General features: G+C 45.1%; 1 protein-coding gene across 2 annotated transcripts in view; it reads left to right on the top strand.

Annotated features, from left to right (window-relative positions):
- RFTN1 (raftlin, lipid raft linker 1) overlaps positions 1–22058 on the top strand; it is a 186575-nt gene that overhangs the window by 133665 nt on the left and 30852 nt on the right. For both annotated transcript variants that reach the window (XM_016140221.2, XM_016140222.2), the window contains exons 6-7: positions 4208–4411; positions 13902–14017. In XM_016140221.2, the coding sequence (XP_015995707.2) occupies positions 4208–4411; positions 13902–14017 (320 nt within the window). The remainder of the gene's footprint in view (positions 1–4207; positions 4412–13901; positions 14018–22058) is intronic.

The following is a 22058-nucleotide window of genomic DNA, read 5'->3' as shown; positions in this document are numbered from 1 at the left end:
TAGCTGCCACCTGCCGCTATCTTTCTGGCCTTTCACAGAGTCCATTAACAAACAGCTATTGAACCCCCACCCGTGGTCATCAGCTCCTGCTTTCTGTGTACTGATGAAATTAGCCTCTTGTTAGATTTGGGAAAGAGCCCAGGGTTTGAGGTTTGAAAGACTCTCAGCTTTGCCGCTTACCAGCTTGTAATTTCTGGGGGATCCACTTAAGGCTTCTGGGCATAGAACCAATGCCTCTCCTGTGGAGATTGGGAGAGTCACATGAGATGGTGAAGATGAAAGGCTCTTGTAAATACAGGGCACATGCCTATGGCTGCCGTCATCCTTATAAGTGGATTCCCATGGAGTGCTGTGCATATAGCAGTTCCTACCCTTTGCCCAGGCATACAGGCCTCAGCCAGGCCCAGTGCTGCCCACTATCAGTACCTGAGCCTGATCAAAGCCTGAAGCAGCCTTCCCCCAGATTCAGGAATCTGGAAGGGCCCAGGGCCCTCTGCCCTCTCTTCCTACCAGGGCAGCCACAGCCCGGCCTTTCCAACACAAACCTTTCAGCTTAGCTCCCCCTACCCATGACCTCAGCAGACTTTGCCTCCGCTCGGTCCAGCTCCAGGCCAAGTCTCACTTTCACTTGTTCCTTCCCACCCAGCTAACTCACCAGCCTCCTCTTTTTCACAGTCTGGCCCTTGGAGCCCCATGCTGTAAGCCAGACTCTGAACCCTCTCTTCCTTCCAGCCTGGCGGTCTCCTAGAACACTAGGACCCAAACAACCCTCCTGCTACCTGCAAGTCACAGGTTCTTTGGGGCTTTACTTGAAGACAGACTAGACAGACTATGGACTTCCATCCCATGCCTAAGACCCTACTGCCTGATACAGGCCTCAGACCTGGGCATCTGCCTCCTTCCTCCCTGCTCCCGAGGAGCTTAGCAAGACCAGAGTGGACCTGGCTATCAGGCGGCCGGCCTCACCCAGCGGGCCCTGTGCTCCCTCTTCCTCACTTAGCTTCCTCTAGTTGTCTGGCTTAGGTCAATTCAACAAACATAAACATCACCTGTCATATGACAGGGACTTTTCTGTGTACGGGGGATCTGAATGGCACAAGACAAGGCCCCCTGTGTCAGAGAGAAAGGGAAAGAGAAGACAGAAATAGAAATACAAGACAGTCTTGATGCTTCTTGGGTCCAGGTCTTCAGCCATTCTCAGAATATTCCCAGAAACAATGCCTTCTGCCCGCCTTTGGGACTTTCTGTCCCAGGTCTGGAAAAATCTTCCAGCTGGGGTCATGACAGACTCACAGAGCAGCTGAGAAAATTTAAACGAACTCAGGGCTTCTTTCTGGAATCCCTGGTGCCCACTCATGTGAGGATGTGTATTGGAGAATCAGAATATTAAAACATCAAAGGACATCTTTCTGGGACAGTTTCTCTTGGCTAGTTTCCATGTGAATAGAGAGGATGGTGGCAAAGGAGACGGGTGGATGGAGGAGTTCACTAAAGGGCTACGCATCTGAAATCAGGTTTCTCCCAATATTTCATTTCTATTAAGGCTTTGGAGGCTCTCGATTCCAACAGCATTTCCTTTCTTTCCTGAAAAATGTATTTCTGTCTCTGGCTTCGGCCCTTCAGCTTGGGGAGCAGCCAGGCAGGAAGGCTGGGGGCGCTGTCGGCACCACGCGCGGACCTGGCCTCACAGTCCCTATCTCCCCTCAGCCTGCACTGCCGCCTCCCCGCCGACTCTCACTTCTCCCTTTGGCCTTCCGCTTTTTCTGTTCCATTACGCATTTGGAAAAGTAGTGTCTTTGTCTTGCCATATGAGTGGGGAATCCTTCTGTGTGATTAAGTGTTATACATTTTTGGACTTTGGCCACTTGCAAATTCCCCACTCACTTCTCCTGTGCAGAGGCTGTGATTCCTTTTTCTTTTTAATTTGTGTATATTTGTACTTGACTATAACCGACCATGGTGACTAGTTCTCTGGCCTACCTTGGGGTCACCTAAGGACAACTTTCTCAGCTTCTGCCTGCAGGCCCAGATACCCCAGGGAATTAGTGCCTCAGGAGTGCCCCTCAGTCTGTGAGGATAAAGGCCATGGCTTCCTTGCCAACTTTATCCTCAGGGACTGAGGGCCGCTCCTCAGTAAGGCAACCTGAGGTATCTTCTCTACAGTTATCTCAGGGTCCTCAGGGGGACTGAGCCCAAATTGCTGTAGCGGTAACCTGTTCATTAATGCACCCTACTCTGGCTTTCATCTCTTCCCCATTTCCCACCCCTACTCCCTCGGTCTATTTCCAGGGATCACTTCCCAAATAAACTACTTACACCCAAAAGCTTGCCGGGTCTGCTGTTGAAGGAATCCAAATGAAGTCAAGGATTCACTAAAGGATTGCTTAATCCTCTCGCCTTTCTGGTTACGGTTTTTATTTGAACTCCGGGCACCTTGGACTAGAAAATACCTGATCATCCAGTTCACATCCTATCTCCTCAACCCCAGCTCCAATCCATTGCTTGATTCCCCTCTATTACGAACCTTTGTTTGCATGACTCCATCCCTCAAGTGTGTATTTCAAAGTCACGAAATAGTCTAATGATTGCCAGCTCTGTACATACTCCAAGACCTAATTTCTCACGTGAAAGCATTTACTGGCTGGAGATGGAGTCTTGAGTCAGGCAAGCAGACTGCAAAGGGTAATTTGGGATGAGGATAATGAATAGGTCAGAGTTGTTTTTTTTTTTTTTTTTTTTTAATCCAGGTGGCCACTTGTGAAGATGGGCACCTTCTTTTTTTAATTGGTTACAGCCAATGGATCGCTTAAAATGACTCCCCTGGTAGCTTAACTCTTGCTGATGACAAAGGCTCATGGCCCAGCATTGCTCCCCAGAGATCCCTGGTGGGGCTGTGAAAAGATTTCCTTGGTCCAGAGTACAATTCCTATGTGAGATAATTTTAGACATTACACAGATGGACATATTTGGTGTTAATGTGCCTCCTCATTCCCTCCTGTTTATATCAAATGGTAGTTGTTTCCCTTATGGTCTGGAAGCACAGTTTCCTTTTAAAATTCATTTATTTAAATAAAGGAAAGTGAGTCCATTTAAAAAATTATTCAGCTGGTATTTGGATACTGCGACAGTTATGAACTACCGGAATATGGGATACAGCATCCCAGAATGCGAGTGCAGGCCAGGTGTCTCCTACAGGGAGCATCAGCGTGCTTTGTCTTTATCGCTAATGTCAAACATTGTTTATGACCTTTAAAATATTTCTTTGAAAGAAGGGTGGAGATTGTCTTATGATTCAAATAGGTATTTTTAGAAACCAAAGCATGCTTCTGACTACTCTGTGTAAGCAGAGCTTTTTAAGCTGGGTGAACTCTGATTGCTTGACTAAATGAGTCACACAAAAAGAGACCTTCATACTCAGATTGAAATCCCGGGTATTTGCTCCCGAAGGCTGATACTGCTCACTCATGGCACATACAGCAGGCATGGGTCAGCCGCTGTGCGGTAGCAAGTATTGATTTTTGAAGAACTGAGCTATAAATGAAGGAACAGAAAGTCAGGGCCTCATGCCTGCCTGCCTGGCTAAAGAGACCTACCACTCTAGACAGGAACCCTCGTTTACAGGAACATATTTATTTTTACATATCAATGATCTATTTTTGATGTACTTGATTAAGTATCAAGGAAACACCACTGTAGTTATAAATAGTGAATTCAGGAGTGTACAAGGTTCCTGGAATTACAGCAGTATTTTTGCTTTTATGCGCCTGTGTACATTTACAGCAGTATTTTTGCTTTTATGCGCCTGTGTACATTTACTATTTTTTTAAGACCAGTTCCTGCCCAAGTATGTCTGCTTTTTCTTTTGAAAAGCCTTTGTATAAATTTCTAGAAATGTTTCCTCTGTCCTTCTCTCAAACACTGAACTATACGAATTAATCCCAAATAACAGCTACTCATTATACATGCCAGATTCAAAACCTAAGTGCCCTGCCTGAAGTTCAACCTTTGAGGTCCATGTCACTTCTAAGGCACCCTAACCTACTACTTGGAATCAGGTTTTATTGTTTGGCAACAGTGCAGCCTCACAGAGATTTTACCTGTGACATCGATTCTTCAGGCTCTTAAGAGATCCCACTAGATCCGATGAGGCAGCTCTTTATCACTGTCTGAACTCTGCTCTCCCCACCCACTTTACAAATCCCAACAGAAATGGAGATCTTCACCCTGTTCAACAAACCGAAGAGCCATCAGGAGTGCCGGCAGTACTATCCCGTCACCATCCCTCTTCGGGTCTCCACGAACGGCCAGACGGTGAGCAGCTTGGATGCCAACTGGCTGGAGCACATGAGCGACCACTTCCGGAAAGGAGGAGTGCTGGTGAATGCAGTCTTCTACCTTGGCATGGTCAATGGTATGGAATCCACAGCCCTTGAGCGGCCCTAACGAACTCGACTTCTCGTTCTCGTCATCTTAGCTCATCTCTGGAGCAGGCTTCATTCAGAAGGCTCTGCAGCTAATAAACATGCTGTGTTTCATTTCTAATTAACACATCTTGAGGAATTTTCCATAAAGCCCATACCCCATGCTCTCTAAACCTGTCTAGGAGTCAGCCAGGTAACTTCTAAAATGACAGAGAAAAAGGAATGATTCTGTTTCATCGGTGGTGGCGGCAATCTGTGTTGCTTTTATAAAGGTTATTCCCCGGTTTTGTTAATTACCCCCTGGGATCATGCCTCTCCGAAAGTGCAAATTGTTTGTAGACACTATTACAGTTTGAAGTAGCAGTAGCAGCACCTTGAAATTAACAGCAGAGAAGTGAATTGAACACCCTGCTTACTGCGAGCTCCATGGGGACACACACGGTTCCCGGGTCTCATGGCACCCAGTGCTCCCTCCCAGTAACGGGTTATCTCTGAGGGTTTGCTGCATGGAGTAGTACTATTGCTGTCAGCTTTCTGAGGGCAGAGAGAAACTTTCCCCAAAGTGAGGAAATGTGCCAAGCAAAGAAAGGGTTTTCAGGTCGACACGAAGGCAACTTAAGTTGCTAGGGGTCATCAAAGCTGGGAGGCAATTTGGGGAGTGGGGGCAGCATGCCAGCGTGCGTGGCTCCTGAGGGCTGCCCGTCTGCAGAATTCCTGCGCAAGAGAAACATAACACTGACTGTGTCGATCCCAGCGAAACCTGGCAGGAGAGCATCACGGCAACAGCGCAGTGTCTTGGTTATTGAGCAGTTTCCTCTCCAAGGATTGGCAGAGTCAGGAATGGAGTTTGGATTCCACATTATCTGCACTCCTCGGAATGCCTGTAAACACCTTTAGAAGACACATCAGTCTTAATTCTGCAAGTACATTCTATAAATCATCCAAAGCCTTAGAACATTATTCAGCACAGACAGGTCTAAATTTGGGATTTAGTAAGTCCCTTGTTACTACCTAAGTATCGATATCTAATGTTACTGTGTTAATATAGCAGCAGCAGGCATTGTATGGTATGGTGGGGCCACAACCACTTGTGGAATGGATAAATGATGTAAGAAAGGTAACTGGCTCATAAAGAATACATCTCGAGCAGCACTGTCCAATAGAACTTTCTGTGATGATGGGAGTTCTGTATCTGTTCTGTCCAATGTGGTAGCTGCCCATGGCTGCTGACCGGTTGGACTAAATTTTTAAATTGACTTAGTTTTCATTTAAATCTAAATTACTACCTGTAGCTAATGGCTAGCGTGTTGGACAGTACAGTTCTAGGGTATACGTTTCGTTAATACAACTAACAGAAAGTCAGTTCGGTTCTCTGGCAGCGAGGCTGGTGACTCCTGTCTCTGTACACGGAGGCCTTCCCTGGGCACTTGCAAAGCTCCTTGAAGCTAGCTAATGTCATGGTCTGTTTTGAGATGCACCATAAAATATCAGTGGCATCGGCGTGGGAAAACTGTTCACAGCCCTGATTCATTAGCATTTCGGGACGTCCTGCTTCCTGCAGGGATGCTCCGTCTCCCATCTTGGACTGTGACAACATTGGCTCCTTTTATCTCCACTTGGTCCCCATAGAGGCTCTCTGTGGCCATGCACAGTTTTAACTTTCTCCCTGGGAAACAGATGGTTAGGTGTGCAGGGAGGCGCTGGGGGTAGCAGCTGCTTAGGCAGCCACTGGTCATTTTTTTCCCCCTTAGATGAATTGGGGTGTCGAAAGGGAAGTTTTCTCTTTGGCCCTGCTGCCTGAGTACATCAGGGATAAGCTGAACCCCAAGAGAGGTCACTTTGAAAGTTCACAGTGCCGTTCATTGTCTCTCTAGCCATTGTACTTCAGCTGTCAAAGCTGAATTTATCTCCTCCACTGCTCCTTACCCCGTTCTCCAACCTGGAGTCTAAAAACACAGATAATTTATACAGTTTTTTCTTCAGATTTGACTCGCGTGCTTGAAATGCTGTTATAGCCTCCCTTGGCTTTAGCTGTCTTAAATCCAGCCTTCCTGCCTTGAAGACAGAACCTGAAATTTCCCCTGGCAAGTGTAACTGTGAAGCGCTGTGCTGAGCCTGTGATAGCGCCACCGCAGGGCTGCCCATGCTCGAGCTCCACCACAGCCGCACATCTCTGCCTCAGGGTCGGCCGCAGAGTTCTCAGAACAAAATTAACTTAAACCCACTCAAAATTCAAACACGATTTCACCCTGTGTGTCTCTGACGGGAGGGGAAGTGTGACCTGGGACTAATGCTTAGTGGGTTAGGGCGTTTCTGCTCTGGAAAAGCCCAGGGTTTCCACTGGCCAGGGATTAAATATGCATATGTTCTTTTCCCAGAATTAAAAAATAAATAAATAAGTCAAGCTAATCATAATCGTAAAAGAAACCTATTTCTAAGATGATTAGTTGTTTTTACCTGGCAGAACTAGAAGCACATCTTTAAGCCGTTTGCCATCTGGAAAAGCACCCGTCTTGACTCTTAAATGGATATTCGTACTCCAAAATATTTTCCACAGAGTCGTAAATCTCATGAGAACTTTGTCCCATACACAAGGTGATGTTTTGGCCTAAATTATCCAGCTTCCTTGTTTATTTTTTTTAAAGTCTGCAGGACATGGAAAGACTTGCATAATCCTTGAGTTTGGACTCCTGTTCATGGTCTCCAGGGCTCCTTTGCTTATAATGACTAGGTGTCTGGGACGAGGGAGGCTGTGCCCTGGCAAGCTAAAGCCCAGGTGAAAGGGAAATACGATTATGAGAAAGGCCACCTAGCAGTTACTGTGTGCTGTTGCTAATCTAAGCAATTCAAACATAACGACTCATTTAATTCCGCAATGCGGTGAAATAGGTACTTTTGTTATCCCTGTGTTATAGCTGTGGAAACTGAGGCACAGAGCAATTAAGTCATTGCCAAGGTTACCAGCTGGTAAGTGTTAAGGAAGTGGTAGGAAGAAGGAAGGGTGTGAGCAGGAAAAAGGGACGTGAAGAAGAGAGAAAAGAGTTGGCCATGAGGCCGAGCAGTTGAGGCCCCCAGCAGGGACTTGAGTTGCCCTCAGGGAGGGAGGGGAGATCCAGGCCACCCTTTGGGAAGTAGCAGGACCTGAGTGGTCAGCCAGCAGTGTGGGTGAGCCCCAGGGCTGGTCAGACAGCAGAGAGAACAGGTCCACAAGGACACTCCAGCCAGCAGGACAGAGGCCAGAATCCACGCTTCTAGAGGGTGGGAAAGGCTGGGAGGGGGAGACCCGCGGCTGAGCTGGCTGCCTACGAGCAGTGGGGCAGGTACCAGGAACCAGGGCTCGGGCAGAGGTGGAGCTGGCTGCCCATCACCTAAAGACCCACCCAGGAACCTGATTTCTCACCAAGGGCTTAGGCGAGGAGGATCTCTGCTGTCATCACGGGCCGTCGGTGCTGCTGCTGCCACCACCAGCTCTCCTTGCCCTTCCCTCACCCTCCCTTTGTCCCCCTGGCCCTGTCTTCACTCTGTGTTTCTACTGTTCTACCCCCACCTTCTCCTTCTCCTTTCCTGCCCTCTCCTTGTCCCTGCCTCACTCCGCCCTCACTCTCCTGCCTCGGCCCAGTCCTGGACCCCCGCTTCCCCCTTCCCTGCCCTCTCTAGTCTCCTAGCCCAGCAATCTTTCCTCTTCTGGTAGTATCATCTTTAACCAGCCCATATTTAAATGTCTTCAGTTGTTTCCAAAATGTCCTTTTGCAGAAAGTTGTCCAAACCAGAATCCAATCCAGCAACACGTACTGCAAAGAGTGACCGAGGCCTCACTTCTCTTTTACCTAGAAGAGTCATTTCTTATGACCCTGCCTGTCTGAAATAAACTTAGCCTCTTATCCTGCAGAGCGTCCTGCATGCTGGATTTATCTGCTCAGTGGCTTATGGTGTCGTTTATCTTATTTCTGTAACCTCTATTTCCTATAAATTGGAATTTAGTTCTAAGGCTTGGTAAATTAAGCACTCATGACAAGAATACATTCCAGATGTTGTGTTCTACATGTCGGGTCACATTGGGAGACACGTTAAACCTAGAGGTCTCTCCATTCCTATCCTTTTAAAAGATTGTCTTTCTGGACACACTCCTTGATGTCCCAGCCACATCTAAAACCAAATATCATTTGGTATTTATACACCTTTTTTGATGCCTAGCATAACCTACATTACCATCTATTTGCAAAATACACATGTTAAAACTTGCGTAGTTCAGATAAGATACATGTAGAGACACGTATTTTGCACAGACATCATTGCAAACCCTTGAGCAGGTCCTGCGTCCGGGACCTCTTTGTGTCCCAGTACACCGCGCCCTGTACACAGAAGGTGGTCGACAAAGGTGTCTGGATGACACTTGGTGTCAATGGTGAGGAAGGGAGAAGCTGATGTTGGGGTGTGCGTCACCAGGAACTTACAGATTTGGGAACAGAGCTGAGAGTGGGGAGAATGGAGAGGGAAGGAGAGTGAGGTGGTTCTGTGAGCCGCGCCCGTGGAACGCTGCCATCTCCAAGGATGTTTGGTCTCGTGGTTACAGGCATGGCTTCCCGGGAGCAGATTTCACGTATGCCGGTCAATGTGCTTTCTCTTGTATCCATAGCACATCTTTGAATAAGATAACTATTGCAGTATAGCACATGTACAGAAAGCTGTACAGATCATAAGGATATAGCTCAGTGGATTTTCGTAAGGTGAGCACATCCATATACCAGCACCCAGATCGAGAAATACAATATACAGGCTTCCTTAGAAACCCCCCTCATGCCCATCACAGTACCTGTTCCCCAGGGGTGACCACAGTCCTGACATGAAACACCATAGATTAGTTTTGAACTTAATTTTTTTTCCAGTTTTATAGATATAGTTGACATATTGTATTAGTTTAAGTTATACAACATAATGATTTCATACATGTATGTATTGTGAAATGATTACCACAATAAGTTTAGTTAACATTCATCACCAAACATGGCTACAGAATTTTTTCTTGTGATGAGAGTTTTTAACATCCTAGCAACTTTTCAATACATAATATAATATTGTTAACTATAGTCACCATGCTGTGCATTTCATCCCCAGAAGTTACTCCTCTTATAACTGGAAGTTGGTACCTTTGACTGTTTTCACCCATTTCCCATTTCCCATCCCCACAATCCCCCTGGCAATCGCCAATCTATTCTTTGTCTTTAGATTCCACATGTGAGGCCATGCAGTATTTGTCTGTCTTTGTCTGACTTATTTCACTCAGCATAATGCCCCCACGGTCCATCCATATTGTCACAAATGGCAGAATTTCCTTCTTTGTTTTGTTATGGCTGAATAATATTCCACCATGTGTAGTACATTTCCTTTATTCATTCATCTCCATCAGTGGATATTTAGGTTGTTTCCATGTTTTGGCTATTGTGAAAAATGCTTCAATGAACGTGAGCATGCAGAAACCTCTTTGGGATAGTGATTTCATTTCCTTTGGATACACATCCAGAAGTAGAATTGCTGGGTCATACGGTCGTTCAATTTATTTTTTGAGGAAACTTCATACTGTTTTCAATAATGGCTGCATCAATTTACATTCCCACCAACAGTGCACAAGGGTTTTCTTTTCTTCACAACCTCCCAACACTCGTTATATCTTCTCTTTTTCGATGACAGCCATTCTAATAGGTGTGAGGTGATATCTCATGGTGGTTTTGATTTGCAGTTTTGAACTTGATACAAATGGAATATGCCCTTGTTGTCTTTGGCTTCTTTCACTCATTATATTTGTGAGAGTCATCCACGTTTTTACATGTAATTGCAGATCATTTTTTCTCATTGCTGTACACTGTCCCTTGTGTTGATATATATACATACATATATATATATATTTACATACATATATAAAACTTAATTCATTTACAAGTATATATGTATTTTTTAATCCCATGTAGAAAGGCATGGCATCTACAGATTTGTCCTCAAACAGAAGCCCTAAGGCCATCTCATTGTGATCCAACTGAGGTGCCACCCAAAACATCAAGGTAGGGAGTATGGTGCAATGGTCAGAAAGTACCTGGTCCACAAGGCTGGAGACCTAAGCTGTTCATCACCTACCTCAGCTCAGGTAGCAGCACCTGACACATCATCATGGAAGCTCAATAAATATCCATTAGTTGAGAAACTATAAGCTGTGCCTGGCCGAGTGCCTCACGTCCAGCAGGCACTGAATCAGAGCGTTTCTTCCCTGTCTCGTCAGTTACATGGCACTGAACTTGTAGGCTAACCCTTACTGCAACTGAAGTGAAGTAATATCTCCCCTAGATTATTCATTACTTCCATTTGAGAATTCAGGAAGGAAGGAAGGCCGAGAGCAGCAGCGAGGGCTCGAGAATATGGGGAAAGCATCTTTTGATAATGTCAGCAGATGAGCTGCAGGGCGATTGGGAAGTGGCATGGCACCGTCAACCAGGATTGGTTGAACGGTGATTACATTTGCAGTAGGGTTACAGGTCAGTATGACAACAGGTGCAGTTACAGTCATGCAGTCGGCACGTGCCATTCCAAGAACCGAGGTTGGTGCCTGGAGCACCATGTGGTGTCTGATGGGGAGAAGGGGCTTTTGGAGAGCCAAGGAAATCTGTCATGCCATCCCAGTGTGGACAATTTAGTCCAATCTAGCTGGTTAAGAGGAGCGCAGTAACATTTTTTTTCTAGACCACATGCATTGACCACTTGTCATGGTTTGCACGTTTCAGGCTAGACTTTGGGCAAGAATAGCACCTAGGGTGAGCCTGGAGGTTAGCTTGCCAGACGGAGCGTTAATGTCTCAGAGGCTGCAGGGGAAGAACAGTTGCCTCATAGAATTTACCTCTTGGGATAATAGGGCAAATCTCCTTTTCCCACATCCTTCTTGTAAATCATAAGCTTGGAGTGTTAAGGTGGCCTTTTGCCAAAAGACCGGCATCAAATATTTATACAATACCAGAGCAAATAGCTTTCTGTGCACAGTAGGGAAGCTGCTTTACTTTTATAAAAAATGCAGTGATAATGGAGTGTTTTCCATAGATGGAGGGCGATTTAACCTTTTACGTCGGGAGGCTTCGCTTTGAGATAGACCTATTTATACCCAGCTCGGTGCACATTACAGTGATGCTGAGCCAGGAAGGCAATGAGGAGACGGGAGTGGACAAGGCATTCAAAACAAGGGGCTCTTTAAAAGCCCAGCTGTCTGCGCTCTGTGGTTCATTGACTTTTTTGCTATTGCAGATGTCTAGATTTTGACAGCCATTCTGAACTTGCTTTGGAGTTAAGTGGGTGAATCAGTGCTCTGGGTTCAGGATAACAGAGCAGAGGGCTGAGAAGCTGAAAGGCAGACACTGGATGAGGCAGCTGGGAAATAAGGGCCAGGTTTGTTCCTACTTCACACCCTCAAGCCCAGGCATACCTCTCCCTACTGACCACACAGCCCTCCTCCCAGGCCTGTGATTAGGGAGGAATGAGGGGCAGCCAGGCAGAGAGTGGGAAAGAAAGTCTGGATGGGCTGCAGTGTCTTCTTCCTACTTCTCGACCTCAATTCTGCTGTACGGTGCTGTTGCCATGCTAAATACTATCATATTATTTATGTCAAATGGGACATTCTTAATACTTAAAACATATGGTAGGCACATTTAAAGGGCTCGGAGGTCTTTCATTGAGGAGATCTATAGGTAGAGACTTTGGAAATTGGGTATAACACATTTTTGTAGAAGCCCTGGGGATGAATTTGTGCTACATTGATATAATCTCGGAGGAATCATTTCATATCTTGTGGTCCGAAGCATCCTCAGGTCAGGACTCGGGACGGCTTTATGCAGAGGGGTTCTGTAGGACATCCCTACTGCAGCAGGGGCTACAACTGGACCAGACTTTCAAACTGCTGAACTGTGGTCCAAGCTCATCCTGGGCCTCAAAATACTTGTAATGTGGTTCAGCTGAAGAGCAGCTCTGTTCTTCCCTGGTCACCTTTGTACAGTGTCTCTTAGGAAGGCATTGGACAGACACTTGAAGGAAGCTTTTTAGCAGAGCACATGAGAGAAGCAAGCTTAGCACTTTTGCCAGGACTGTTCAATAACATATTTTTATGTGTATAGCCATGACAAAATACCACAAGTGGGGTAGCTTAAACAATAGATATTTATTTTTACTTAATTCAGGAATCTAGAAGTTCATGATCAAGGAGCTGGCAAATTTTGGTTTCTGGTAAGACCTCTCTTCCTGATTTGCAGACAGCTAACTAGCTACCTTCTCTCAGTGTTCTCATATGGTCTTTCTTCTGTGCAAGAAGGGGGCAGGGTCAAGGCTGGTGTGTCTTCCTCTTCTTATAAGGACATCAGACCTAACAGATTAGGGCCTGCTCCTATGACCACAGTTAACTTTATTTCCCTAAAGGTACTATTTCCAAATACACTTTGGAGATTAGAGCTTCTACATATGATTTGGGGGGAACACAATTTAGTCCATAAGAGTTTGATCGAGCAGTGATTTGTAGAATAGGGACTAGGAGCAGTTCTATCTCTACCATCCCATTTCACAGATGGGAGACCAAGTCCTTGAAAGAAGTCAACATCACTTCTTGTAATAAAGCATGGGCCCAAACCACCGGCTTCTAAATCCAGTCCTCTTTTCCACAACCTCTAATCTAAATTAATTTAGGGCATTAGGAGCCATTAACAAAAAAGGGGGCTGAAGGCTCTTCCTCCCCTAATGTCTTCTGCAAGAATAGAGACCCTGTTATAATTTTCTTTACTCCCTTGTTGCCCAGACAGTCTTGAATCATGCTGTAGGTATAGTGTACATTTGTTGAATGGTACGGAACTCAGAACCTGGTACATTGACTAATGCAATGCCCAAGGAAATGTTTTCAGTGGTAAATCATTTAGGAAAACTCCCCCTTTCCCCAAGTTCCACCTCTTGACAAGAGCTGCCTAAAGTGTTGTCTGTACAACAGCCCACACCATGTGAACTTCCAAGAATCAGTGCATCTAGAATGCGTCTGACAGGCTCAGATCTGGTGTGTTATATCTATCCCCCTTTAAAAAAATCTTTCTCACCTAAATATAGTTTTCTTCCAAAAACTGTCTCTAAATGGCTGTGTTTTACCCTGAGTAAGTTCTCCCCAGTGCATCCTGACGTTGGAGCGTGAAAAGGAAGGTAAACGCGTGAAATCAAATGGTGATTGCTAACAATGAAATTTGGGCTCATAAAATCAAGGATATTATTCAGAACTGCGAGGTAAATTAGTCTCATTCATTCTGATGGGGCTAGACTCTATGGCTGTGTGTGCCTTCTTTAATTAACATGCTGAAAAGATGTTCTGATTGGGATTATTAATGAATGCAGTGAAAATTTTTGCTGCTTGTAAGGCTTCTGCCACAGACGTTTTACAGAATACTCCCCTCCCTCCCCGTCTTTTTCTTTTTTCCACAGATTCCTTACACGGCTTGACAGATGGAGTATTCATCTTTGAAGCTGTTTCCACAGAAGATAGCAAAACCATGCAGGGCTATGATGCTATTGTTGTCGAACAATGGACAGTCCTGGAAGTAAGTGCGGGATTGGCAGGGGCATTTTGTTGTTGTTGTTCAGATGGTGACTGTTTTATTCACTTGCGGGATCTGCCTGTGGCTGCTGTTTGGCTGTGGCTTTCCTCTGAAAGGCAGCTCGACCTGGGTAGATCCCACAAGGACCCCATTGGTCCTTTCATGCCCCTCATTTTCCAGCCTTCAGTTGGGGAATGGGCCCCATGTATCCCTTTCTGTAGGAAAAACACATTGTGTCAGACCCTTAGGTATAAAAGATTCTTCTTTCATTAAGTTGCCTACAACTGAAAACTCTAAGTGACATAAATGAGGCAAACACACAGTTTGTGGCCTCCGTAATAATAAGAGCAGCATCGTTATTGGAGCTAGACCCTATGGCTTCCTCTGCCAGAGATCCTCAGAAGACATTTATGCATGTGTGCTCACTTAATCTCCACAATAAGCCTATATGCTAGGTACCGTGATTGCTCCTATTTTACAGATGAGGGAACTGAGGCACAGAGAGGTTGGGCCCCTTGTGTAACACATTAAGTGTGGAAGGATATCTTCGAGAAATATTGACCCTTGAGGCCACCAAATTACAGCGGGCAGAGAAATTCCTCAAGCCACTTTCCTTTGGGACTCTGGAAGAGCCAATTTATTTCTCAGACTCTGGTGTGTACTTTAAAGGCATTTCTGCAGCTATGGAAGCATGGACGTTTTAGGCTCTTGTCCACCCAGCATCCTGGATGTAAAGGGAGAAGCTGTTTGAGCGTAGAGGACTGATTCCTGAATGCTCTCGAGTAGGCCCTGGAGGAACACAGGAGTGGTGTCGCTCTGAGGGGCCCCTGACAAACCTGGGTCTCTGTGCAGCTCTTTGTGAGGGGTGTGGATAACGGGATCCACCAGACAGCATGTGCTCACCGTGCCCTCAGCACTCTTGGGAACTGCAGCCTGGAGGCTGGTCCCTCATCTGGTCGCTGGGGTGGGGCGCCCCAAGGGCACCATTACTCGGCCTTTAAGCCCACAGCAGTAAAACTGGGGAGCAGGGCTATTGGGGCATGCCTGCATCTGAGCAGTGATGGGAAATAACTGCTTGCAAGTGTGACAGCAGCAGAGTACAAAGAAAAACTGTAGCAATGAGAAACAGCCATTCCAAAAACATAGCATCCAGGGAGGGTTAGGGTCAGAGCCAGGAGTCCTGAGGGTGTAAGTAGTAAGGAAAGTAAGGAATCAGGTGATGACCTGGTTTGTGATCAGGCTCCATCAGTTACTTCCTGCCTGACCTTGATCCCAGTGGGTCTTCAGGCCCTAACTGGAAATGGGGTGCAAAGGAAGTGAGACTCAGTCTGAAATGCACAGTCCAACATGGCAGGTCATATACCCGCTTGGGACCCTAAACTTCCTCAACTGTTAAGATGGGGGCAGTGCAGTTCATCCAGCCCGCCACATTAACGAGGAGCTTGAGGACCCCATTAAAACAGCCTCCATGCCTTAACACTCAGTTCGCTCTGTAACAGTTGGCTGTAACAGCAAGCCATGCGAGACTGCACCAAAAACAGGTACATGTGTGGAATCCATTGTCAGGCAATGAAAAAGATGACTCGATGGCAGTAATCCAAGGTCATCTAAGAAAGTCGTTCTCAAAGTGTGGTTCCAGGACCAGCAGCATCAGCATCACCTGGGAAGTTGTTATAAATGCAAGTTCTTAGGCCCCACCTGGAACTCCAGTCATCTGTGTGTGTTTCCACAAGACCTCCGCGGGATTCTGATGCATAGTCAGTTTTAAGAACCAGTGTCTAAAAGAACAGTACAGATGCCACTCTCGCCATGTATCTGTGATCTCATTATTTGATGAAAGAGGTGATGAAAAAGAGTATCCCAGCGATTTGTCTTTCTTTAGCCTTTGATGCTAACTGTGGGAGGGAGATAAGGTTACAAACTAAATAAAGGACTTTCGTCTTTTTAATGTAAAAGATCACTTTTATGGGTTAAGAAGTTAGAGCAGAAAAGATTAACATTTATTCAGAAACTTTTCTTGGATTCCCAGATTGGTTACCATTAGGTTTGTCAATTTTATTTCTTTCTCAGATGTTTGAACTTTTCCCCTAGACCTCTTATATGTCTGTGCATTAATCTATTAGGCAATGTTAGTTTTGGCTCATGTCATTGTCCCCTGTCCCCATCCCTGCCCACCCCCCCACCCCCCCCCCACACACACACACACACTTCAAGAATGCCTTGGCTTCTCCCAGGAATCCTTGGAAATGAAATAGGATTTTAGAGACCTGGGATAAGCCCAGTGATGTGTGGCAACTTATAAAACCAATTCTATGCGTCTCTTCCCAACTCGATATTCAGTGACAAATTCAGTCAGATTGGTAGCTGGAAATTGGCCATGGTGGAAGTATTCCACCTTGGAAACTCAAACACTAGAAATTAGCGACCCCCCCCCCCCCGGAGAGCTGGTCGTAATTATTTGCCAGAACACCACTGGATGGGCCTTTATTTCCTCACATTTTTAATTATACTGTACAGGTGTGGCTGGCATCCAGTTAGGCAGAAACAGATTTTCTTAATTTTCATGACAGTGATGACAAGTGGATTGATGCTTTTGATGTTATTCACCAGGTTTTGCTGTTCAAGTCTTCAGATTTGCTCTTCCCTCTGGTGTCTATGGAGCATCTGTCCCTTTTAGCAGCATCAGCCTCTCAAGCAAAAAAGTAGAGGAGATATCTTTTAGACAGACTATAGCCCTGTGGGTCTCTCTTCCTCTTTGTAGCTGGTGTAGGCAGCCCTCAGGACTCAGCTCGTAAGTCACCTCCTCCAGGAAGCCTTTCAGACTCCTTCAGGGTTGAAGACCCTCCCTCTGTGTTCCCATAATTCTACGTTCATCAGCCTATCTCCTATGATACTCATTTTTATTTATTCATCCACTGTTATCCCTTCACTCTGAGTTTCTTGGTCTGGGGATGTTCATCTTTGTTCTCCTGGGCACCTAGGAAATGCTTCCTGAATTGGGATGAAGGCCTCTGGTTCAGTCCAAGGATAGACCAACATTTCTCAAACTTGAGCTTGTATCGGAATCACCTGCAGAGATTTTTAAAACTCAGCTACCCAGGTTCTATCCCCAGGATTTGCTCTTCAGCCCACTTTAAGAATCTGGCCTTAGGGGAACCATGAGGGTGAAGCTGGGTTATCGGCACAGCTCAGCAGTGTCCAGTCCACAGCAGGCGTGCCCACCGCTCAGCTCTTTAAAGAGACTCTGTCAGACCCCCACTCCAACCTACAGACAGACAGACAGACCCTCTTCTGCATGCCCCTGCAGGTGGGTGGATATCGGCCCAGCTCCCTCACTCAAGACCCAGCTACTTCCTCTCTTCCTCACCCTTTTGGCCTGTGGGAAAGGTCTTCTCTGTTCAAACCCTAGTGAGGTCCCTCTTGGCTTGTGGTTGACCCTGCCTTCCTGGTAACCACTGCCCTTCCAGGCCACCACATCAGTTCTTGGGCTCTGACCTCAAAGCATCTCTAAATAGCTATTCCTCTTTTCTCACGACTGGCAGTGACTTGTCCCTTTCCTGCCTCTTCACTCCTGTGCGTATCAGTATCCCCAACTGTGGACAGACGTGCCATTCCAGTTCAGCCACATCTTCCTGGCTCCCCTCCCCCTCTCTCTACACACACATATATATACCACACTTACCAGAAAACCTACCTCACTCTTCACAGTTCTGCAAACAGTGCAGTGTTTGGAAAGAGAATGTAGGTTCTAGACTGGTGTGGGTATGCATCCTGGCTCTCTCATTGCAATTGAGTAACTGAATGTGTGAAAAATAAACCACCCTCTCTTTGTTTTTCCATTTTTCAATTGTATAAATGGGGACACTGGTAACAACCCCTCAAAGTTGATGAGAATTAAAAGATAATATATTTAAAAGTTGTGAATGTAGTCGTTTGCAGATAATAAGTAAATATTACTTCCTTTGTCAGTCACCTGGTATCATCAGTTAGATAGATCCTCTCCCTGTTGCCCTTGATCTTGCTCTAAAAGCACAGAAGAGGTTGGGCTATAGAAAATGTAGATTCGAACACAAATAATTGCATTTTTCTCAGTTGTAAACCTATGGCCTAAAAGTAAAGGCAGCATGCAAGTCCATCCATAGGCCATTTATCGTGAGTATTTTACTTTCTTTGAGTTTATAATCTACCGCAGCAGTCTCCAACCTTTTTGGCACCAGGGACAGGTGCACCTATGAGAATCTAATGCCTGATGATCTGAGGCGGAGCTGAGGCGGTGATGTTAGTGCTGGGGAGTGGCCGCAAATACAGATGAAGCTTCACTCACTTTCCCACCACTCACCTCCTGCTATGTGGCCTGGTTCCTAACAGGCTATGGATCTCCTAAGGGCTGGAGACCCCTGTTCTAGAGTATGAGCAGAAAGGGTGATTCTTTGAGAGGAAAGAGAAAAACTACATGAATGAATGGGTAAAGAGTAGGAGACAGAGACAGGACCCTCTTCTCTCTAAGCCAGCATATCCTTCAGCCTGACAGCCCAGCAGAGTTTGTGGACACCATCAGGGCCCTTGAGCCATAGAACCTTCTCCATCTCCATCACTTTCCCTGAAATGCCTTCAAGTTCATCAGTGCTTCTCTTGAAATGTGCTGCCAGAACTGAACATAAGACAGTACCAAAGCACTTTTAGTTGATGCAGTTGGTATGGTGGCTGGTGGATTAATTGAAAAAGTCACTTAAAAAGAGCCAACCAAAATCATATTTATATCTTACACATTTTATCTTAATGTAGAATATGTAAATACACATCCATTTGCTAATGTTTTTGAGTTTGGGATCTGCCAATTGGAATTCCACTTCATCTTTCTTGTTATAAACCACACCCAAAGAATGCTGTCACCAATATATGGCATCAGTTTCTTTAAATCTAAGAAAGGGATTTGACTACAGAATCCTTCTGTTTTCAAGATTTTTTTCCTAGTCTTTTCCAGCTTTTTGCCCCACATCTAATTCAGCCACAGTTCTTACTTTTAACCATGTCCTTTGTCAAGTCTCTTCAAAGCATTCAATTTCATTTTCCTAGAAGCAACTTCTCTTTCACTTACTACCAGTTTAAATAATTTAAATTAAGACACATCATTATGATAATGGTTTTAACTGACCTAAGCAGTCTGGGAACACATTAGGCTCACCCATGATGTGCTCAGTTGCTGGGATCAGAAGGGCACGAGCATCCTGGAGAGCAGCCTGCTACCTGTGAGGGCTCAGTCCCCCCAAAGCTATACTTAATCTTCTGCTGGTGCAGCGAGAGGTTGAATTCATTACAGATTTCATCCTGTGAGGTTCTGTGTAGACAGCTCTCTCCATCCTCTACCTGTGCATTCCATCTGTTGTTGGATTGACTCCCAGCTCATCTCACCCTATTAGTTTCTACCCATTTTTCCAGCCTGTCGAGACATTTTTGATCATGGTTCTATCATCCTACATTTGTCAGGAATCATCCCAGCTTTGGCTTCTCTGAAGGTTTCATATGTAGGGTGGCTCCTGTCCCATGCAATGTCAAACAGACTGGATGGAGGACACAGTCCTTTGGCATACTGTCAGAATCTCTTCTCCAGTTCCTAATGCTACCCACACCTCTCTGCAGAGGTTACAGAGGTTACCCGGCTGTTCCACCTAACATGTCACCATCTTATCCCTAGAGGTCCCATGAGAGGCTTGGTAAGATGCATTTCTGTACTCGAAATTCACTCTTGTGCCTACCTGCACCCCACTTGTCCCATAATCTTGTCCAACAACGTATTAAGTCTTACTTGTTGATCATGAACTTCCTTAGGCTGCTGGGGAGCAACCTTTTTGTTGCCAAAGGCACCTGATCATCTTTTAAACAACCCACACTAGGATTTGCCAGAGAGTAACACCAATTTCTATGATATCTAGAATTCACCACCTTCTGCTCTGACAAGGGAGCCAGTATTTGTTCTTTTTAACCATCTGGCATTTTTTTTTTCATTGCCACAGTTTCTCCAGGATAATTATTTTGGTTCTGAGATCGTAGCTTCTAGGGCCAAAAACAGCAGTTCTCCTCCTTCTTCCTGTGATACAGAAGATTTTCCAGTGAATGATCACTGTCATGAAAGGACCAGGGCTGACGATGCAGCCCCTTCCGGGCTGTACCTCCACTCTTTTTCCAGCCCAGAGCAAGTCACAGCACAGACAAGGTCTGCAAGGTGCTCAGAAAATCCTTACATCTTTCTAGCAGCTCTCAGTGCTTTTGCCTTGATCAAATCCCTTGTGTCCCACCTCAGCTTTGATAGTGACACACCACCGTGCCAGATGGTATAGCTGAGCTTTTTCTTTAAAATGTAATTCATGTAGGCTTGATGAATGTAAAATTTGAGGTACGCTTTGGAGAGCAGGTTGCTAACCTTAATTAAAAAGTTTAAATAGCCACTCTACCCACAACTCAATAAGTTCACACCTCATGTTCATCTCTTCCAGAGAAACACTTTGTTTGCCAGAAGGCACAGGCAAGGACACCATTTCAGTGTCATTAGTAATAGAAAAAAAGGAATCAATGCACATACATGTTCTTCAGTAGGGAAATGGTTACATAAAGGATGGCACATACTTGTTACGGATGTAGTCATTCTGTATAAACTGCCGTGGAAGGAACTCCAGGAAATGTTAAGTGAAAACCAAGTTGTAAAATGATACTCTGATGGTTAATTGTATGTGTCAATCTGACTAGGCTATGGTACCCAGTTGTTTGATCGAACATGAATCTAGGTGTTGCATGGAAGTTATTTCTTAGGTGTACTTAACATCCAAATCAGTAGACTTTGAGTAAAGCAAATTACTAATCCTCTGTAATTGGGTGGACCTCATTAAATCAATGGAGGGCCTAAGAGAGGGCCTGCCCTGCAGACTTTGGACTTGCCAGCCCCACCCCCAATCACATGAGCCAGTTCCTCAAAAGCATTATGTCTCTCTTCCTCCATATTTCTCTCTCTCCCTCTCTCTCTATCACTCTCTCTCTCTCTCTCTCTCTCTCCCCCCCCTCTCTCTCCATATCTGTATTTGAATCTCTATCTCTCCCTTCTTTATCTATCCTGTTGGTTCTGTTTTTCAAGAAAACCCTGACTAATACAGATACAAACAATGTGATGCCCAATGGAGAAAAACTTCATGAAACAACATGATGTAGTTTCTGTGGGTATATGTAAACACAGGGAAAAAAGGCCTGGAAAGGCATCCATCAACCTGATAACAGTGGTTGCGTGCAACTTGAAATGGAAGGGTGGAAGGTAGCTCTACCTATAATATTTTCACTCTATATAGAGAAATATTCATTTTACTTAAGTTTTTAAAACTTAATTTTTAAAAACAACTAGTTATATCTCACTGGACTTTTTCTTCTCTTAGGCTTTAGATATATAGTTGACCCATGAATAATGCAGGGGTTAGGGGCACTGACCATCACATAGTCGAAAATCTGCGTATACCTTAAGTTGGCCGTCTGCATATGCGGATTCCCAAACGTGGATCAAAAATACAGTCGACCCTTGAATATCATGGGTTTGAACTGCACAGGTCCACTTAATATACTTACTTTCTTCTCGTAGAAAAGAAAGTAAAATAGAAATTGAATTGAATAATTCTACTTTCTATTGTCTTCAATATATATTTTTTGTACAACTTCTTGCTTTAAACATAGTATTTAAAGGTGTGTGTATGTGTATATATATGTGTGTAGTCGCATACACCTAACCTCATTCTAGGTTTATTCTTCCTCCTTTTTTGCGTTTGCCTCACTTATGTCCCTGTTTCTGGAGGATCAGTTACCTCCCCTCCGTCCCTGTAAATCCACTCATCGGTCTCTACAGACTCACTGATTTTCTTAGTTGCTTTCAGCTTGTATTCTATAGTGACACTTCCACTTGGAGCCAGCTTCCCCATAGGCATTTCTTGCCATGGGGCCCTATTGAACCTTCTCCTGAACTGAGGTCCTTTTGCATCTTGTCCCTGGAAAGGACCGCTAGTGCCCTTTG

The sequence above is a fragment of the Rousettus aegyptiacus genome, unplaced genomic scaffold (genome assembly GCF_014176215.1).
Source record: "Rousettus aegyptiacus isolate mRouAeg1 unplaced genomic scaffold, mRouAeg1.p scaffold_m13_p_4, whole genome shotgun sequence".
Taxonomy (NCBI): Eukaryota; Metazoa; Chordata; class Mammalia; order Chiroptera; family Pteropodidae; genus Rousettus; species Rousettus aegyptiacus.
The sequence above is the reverse complement of the archived record's forward strand: the minus strand, read 5'-3'. Positions and strand labels throughout refer to the sequence as shown.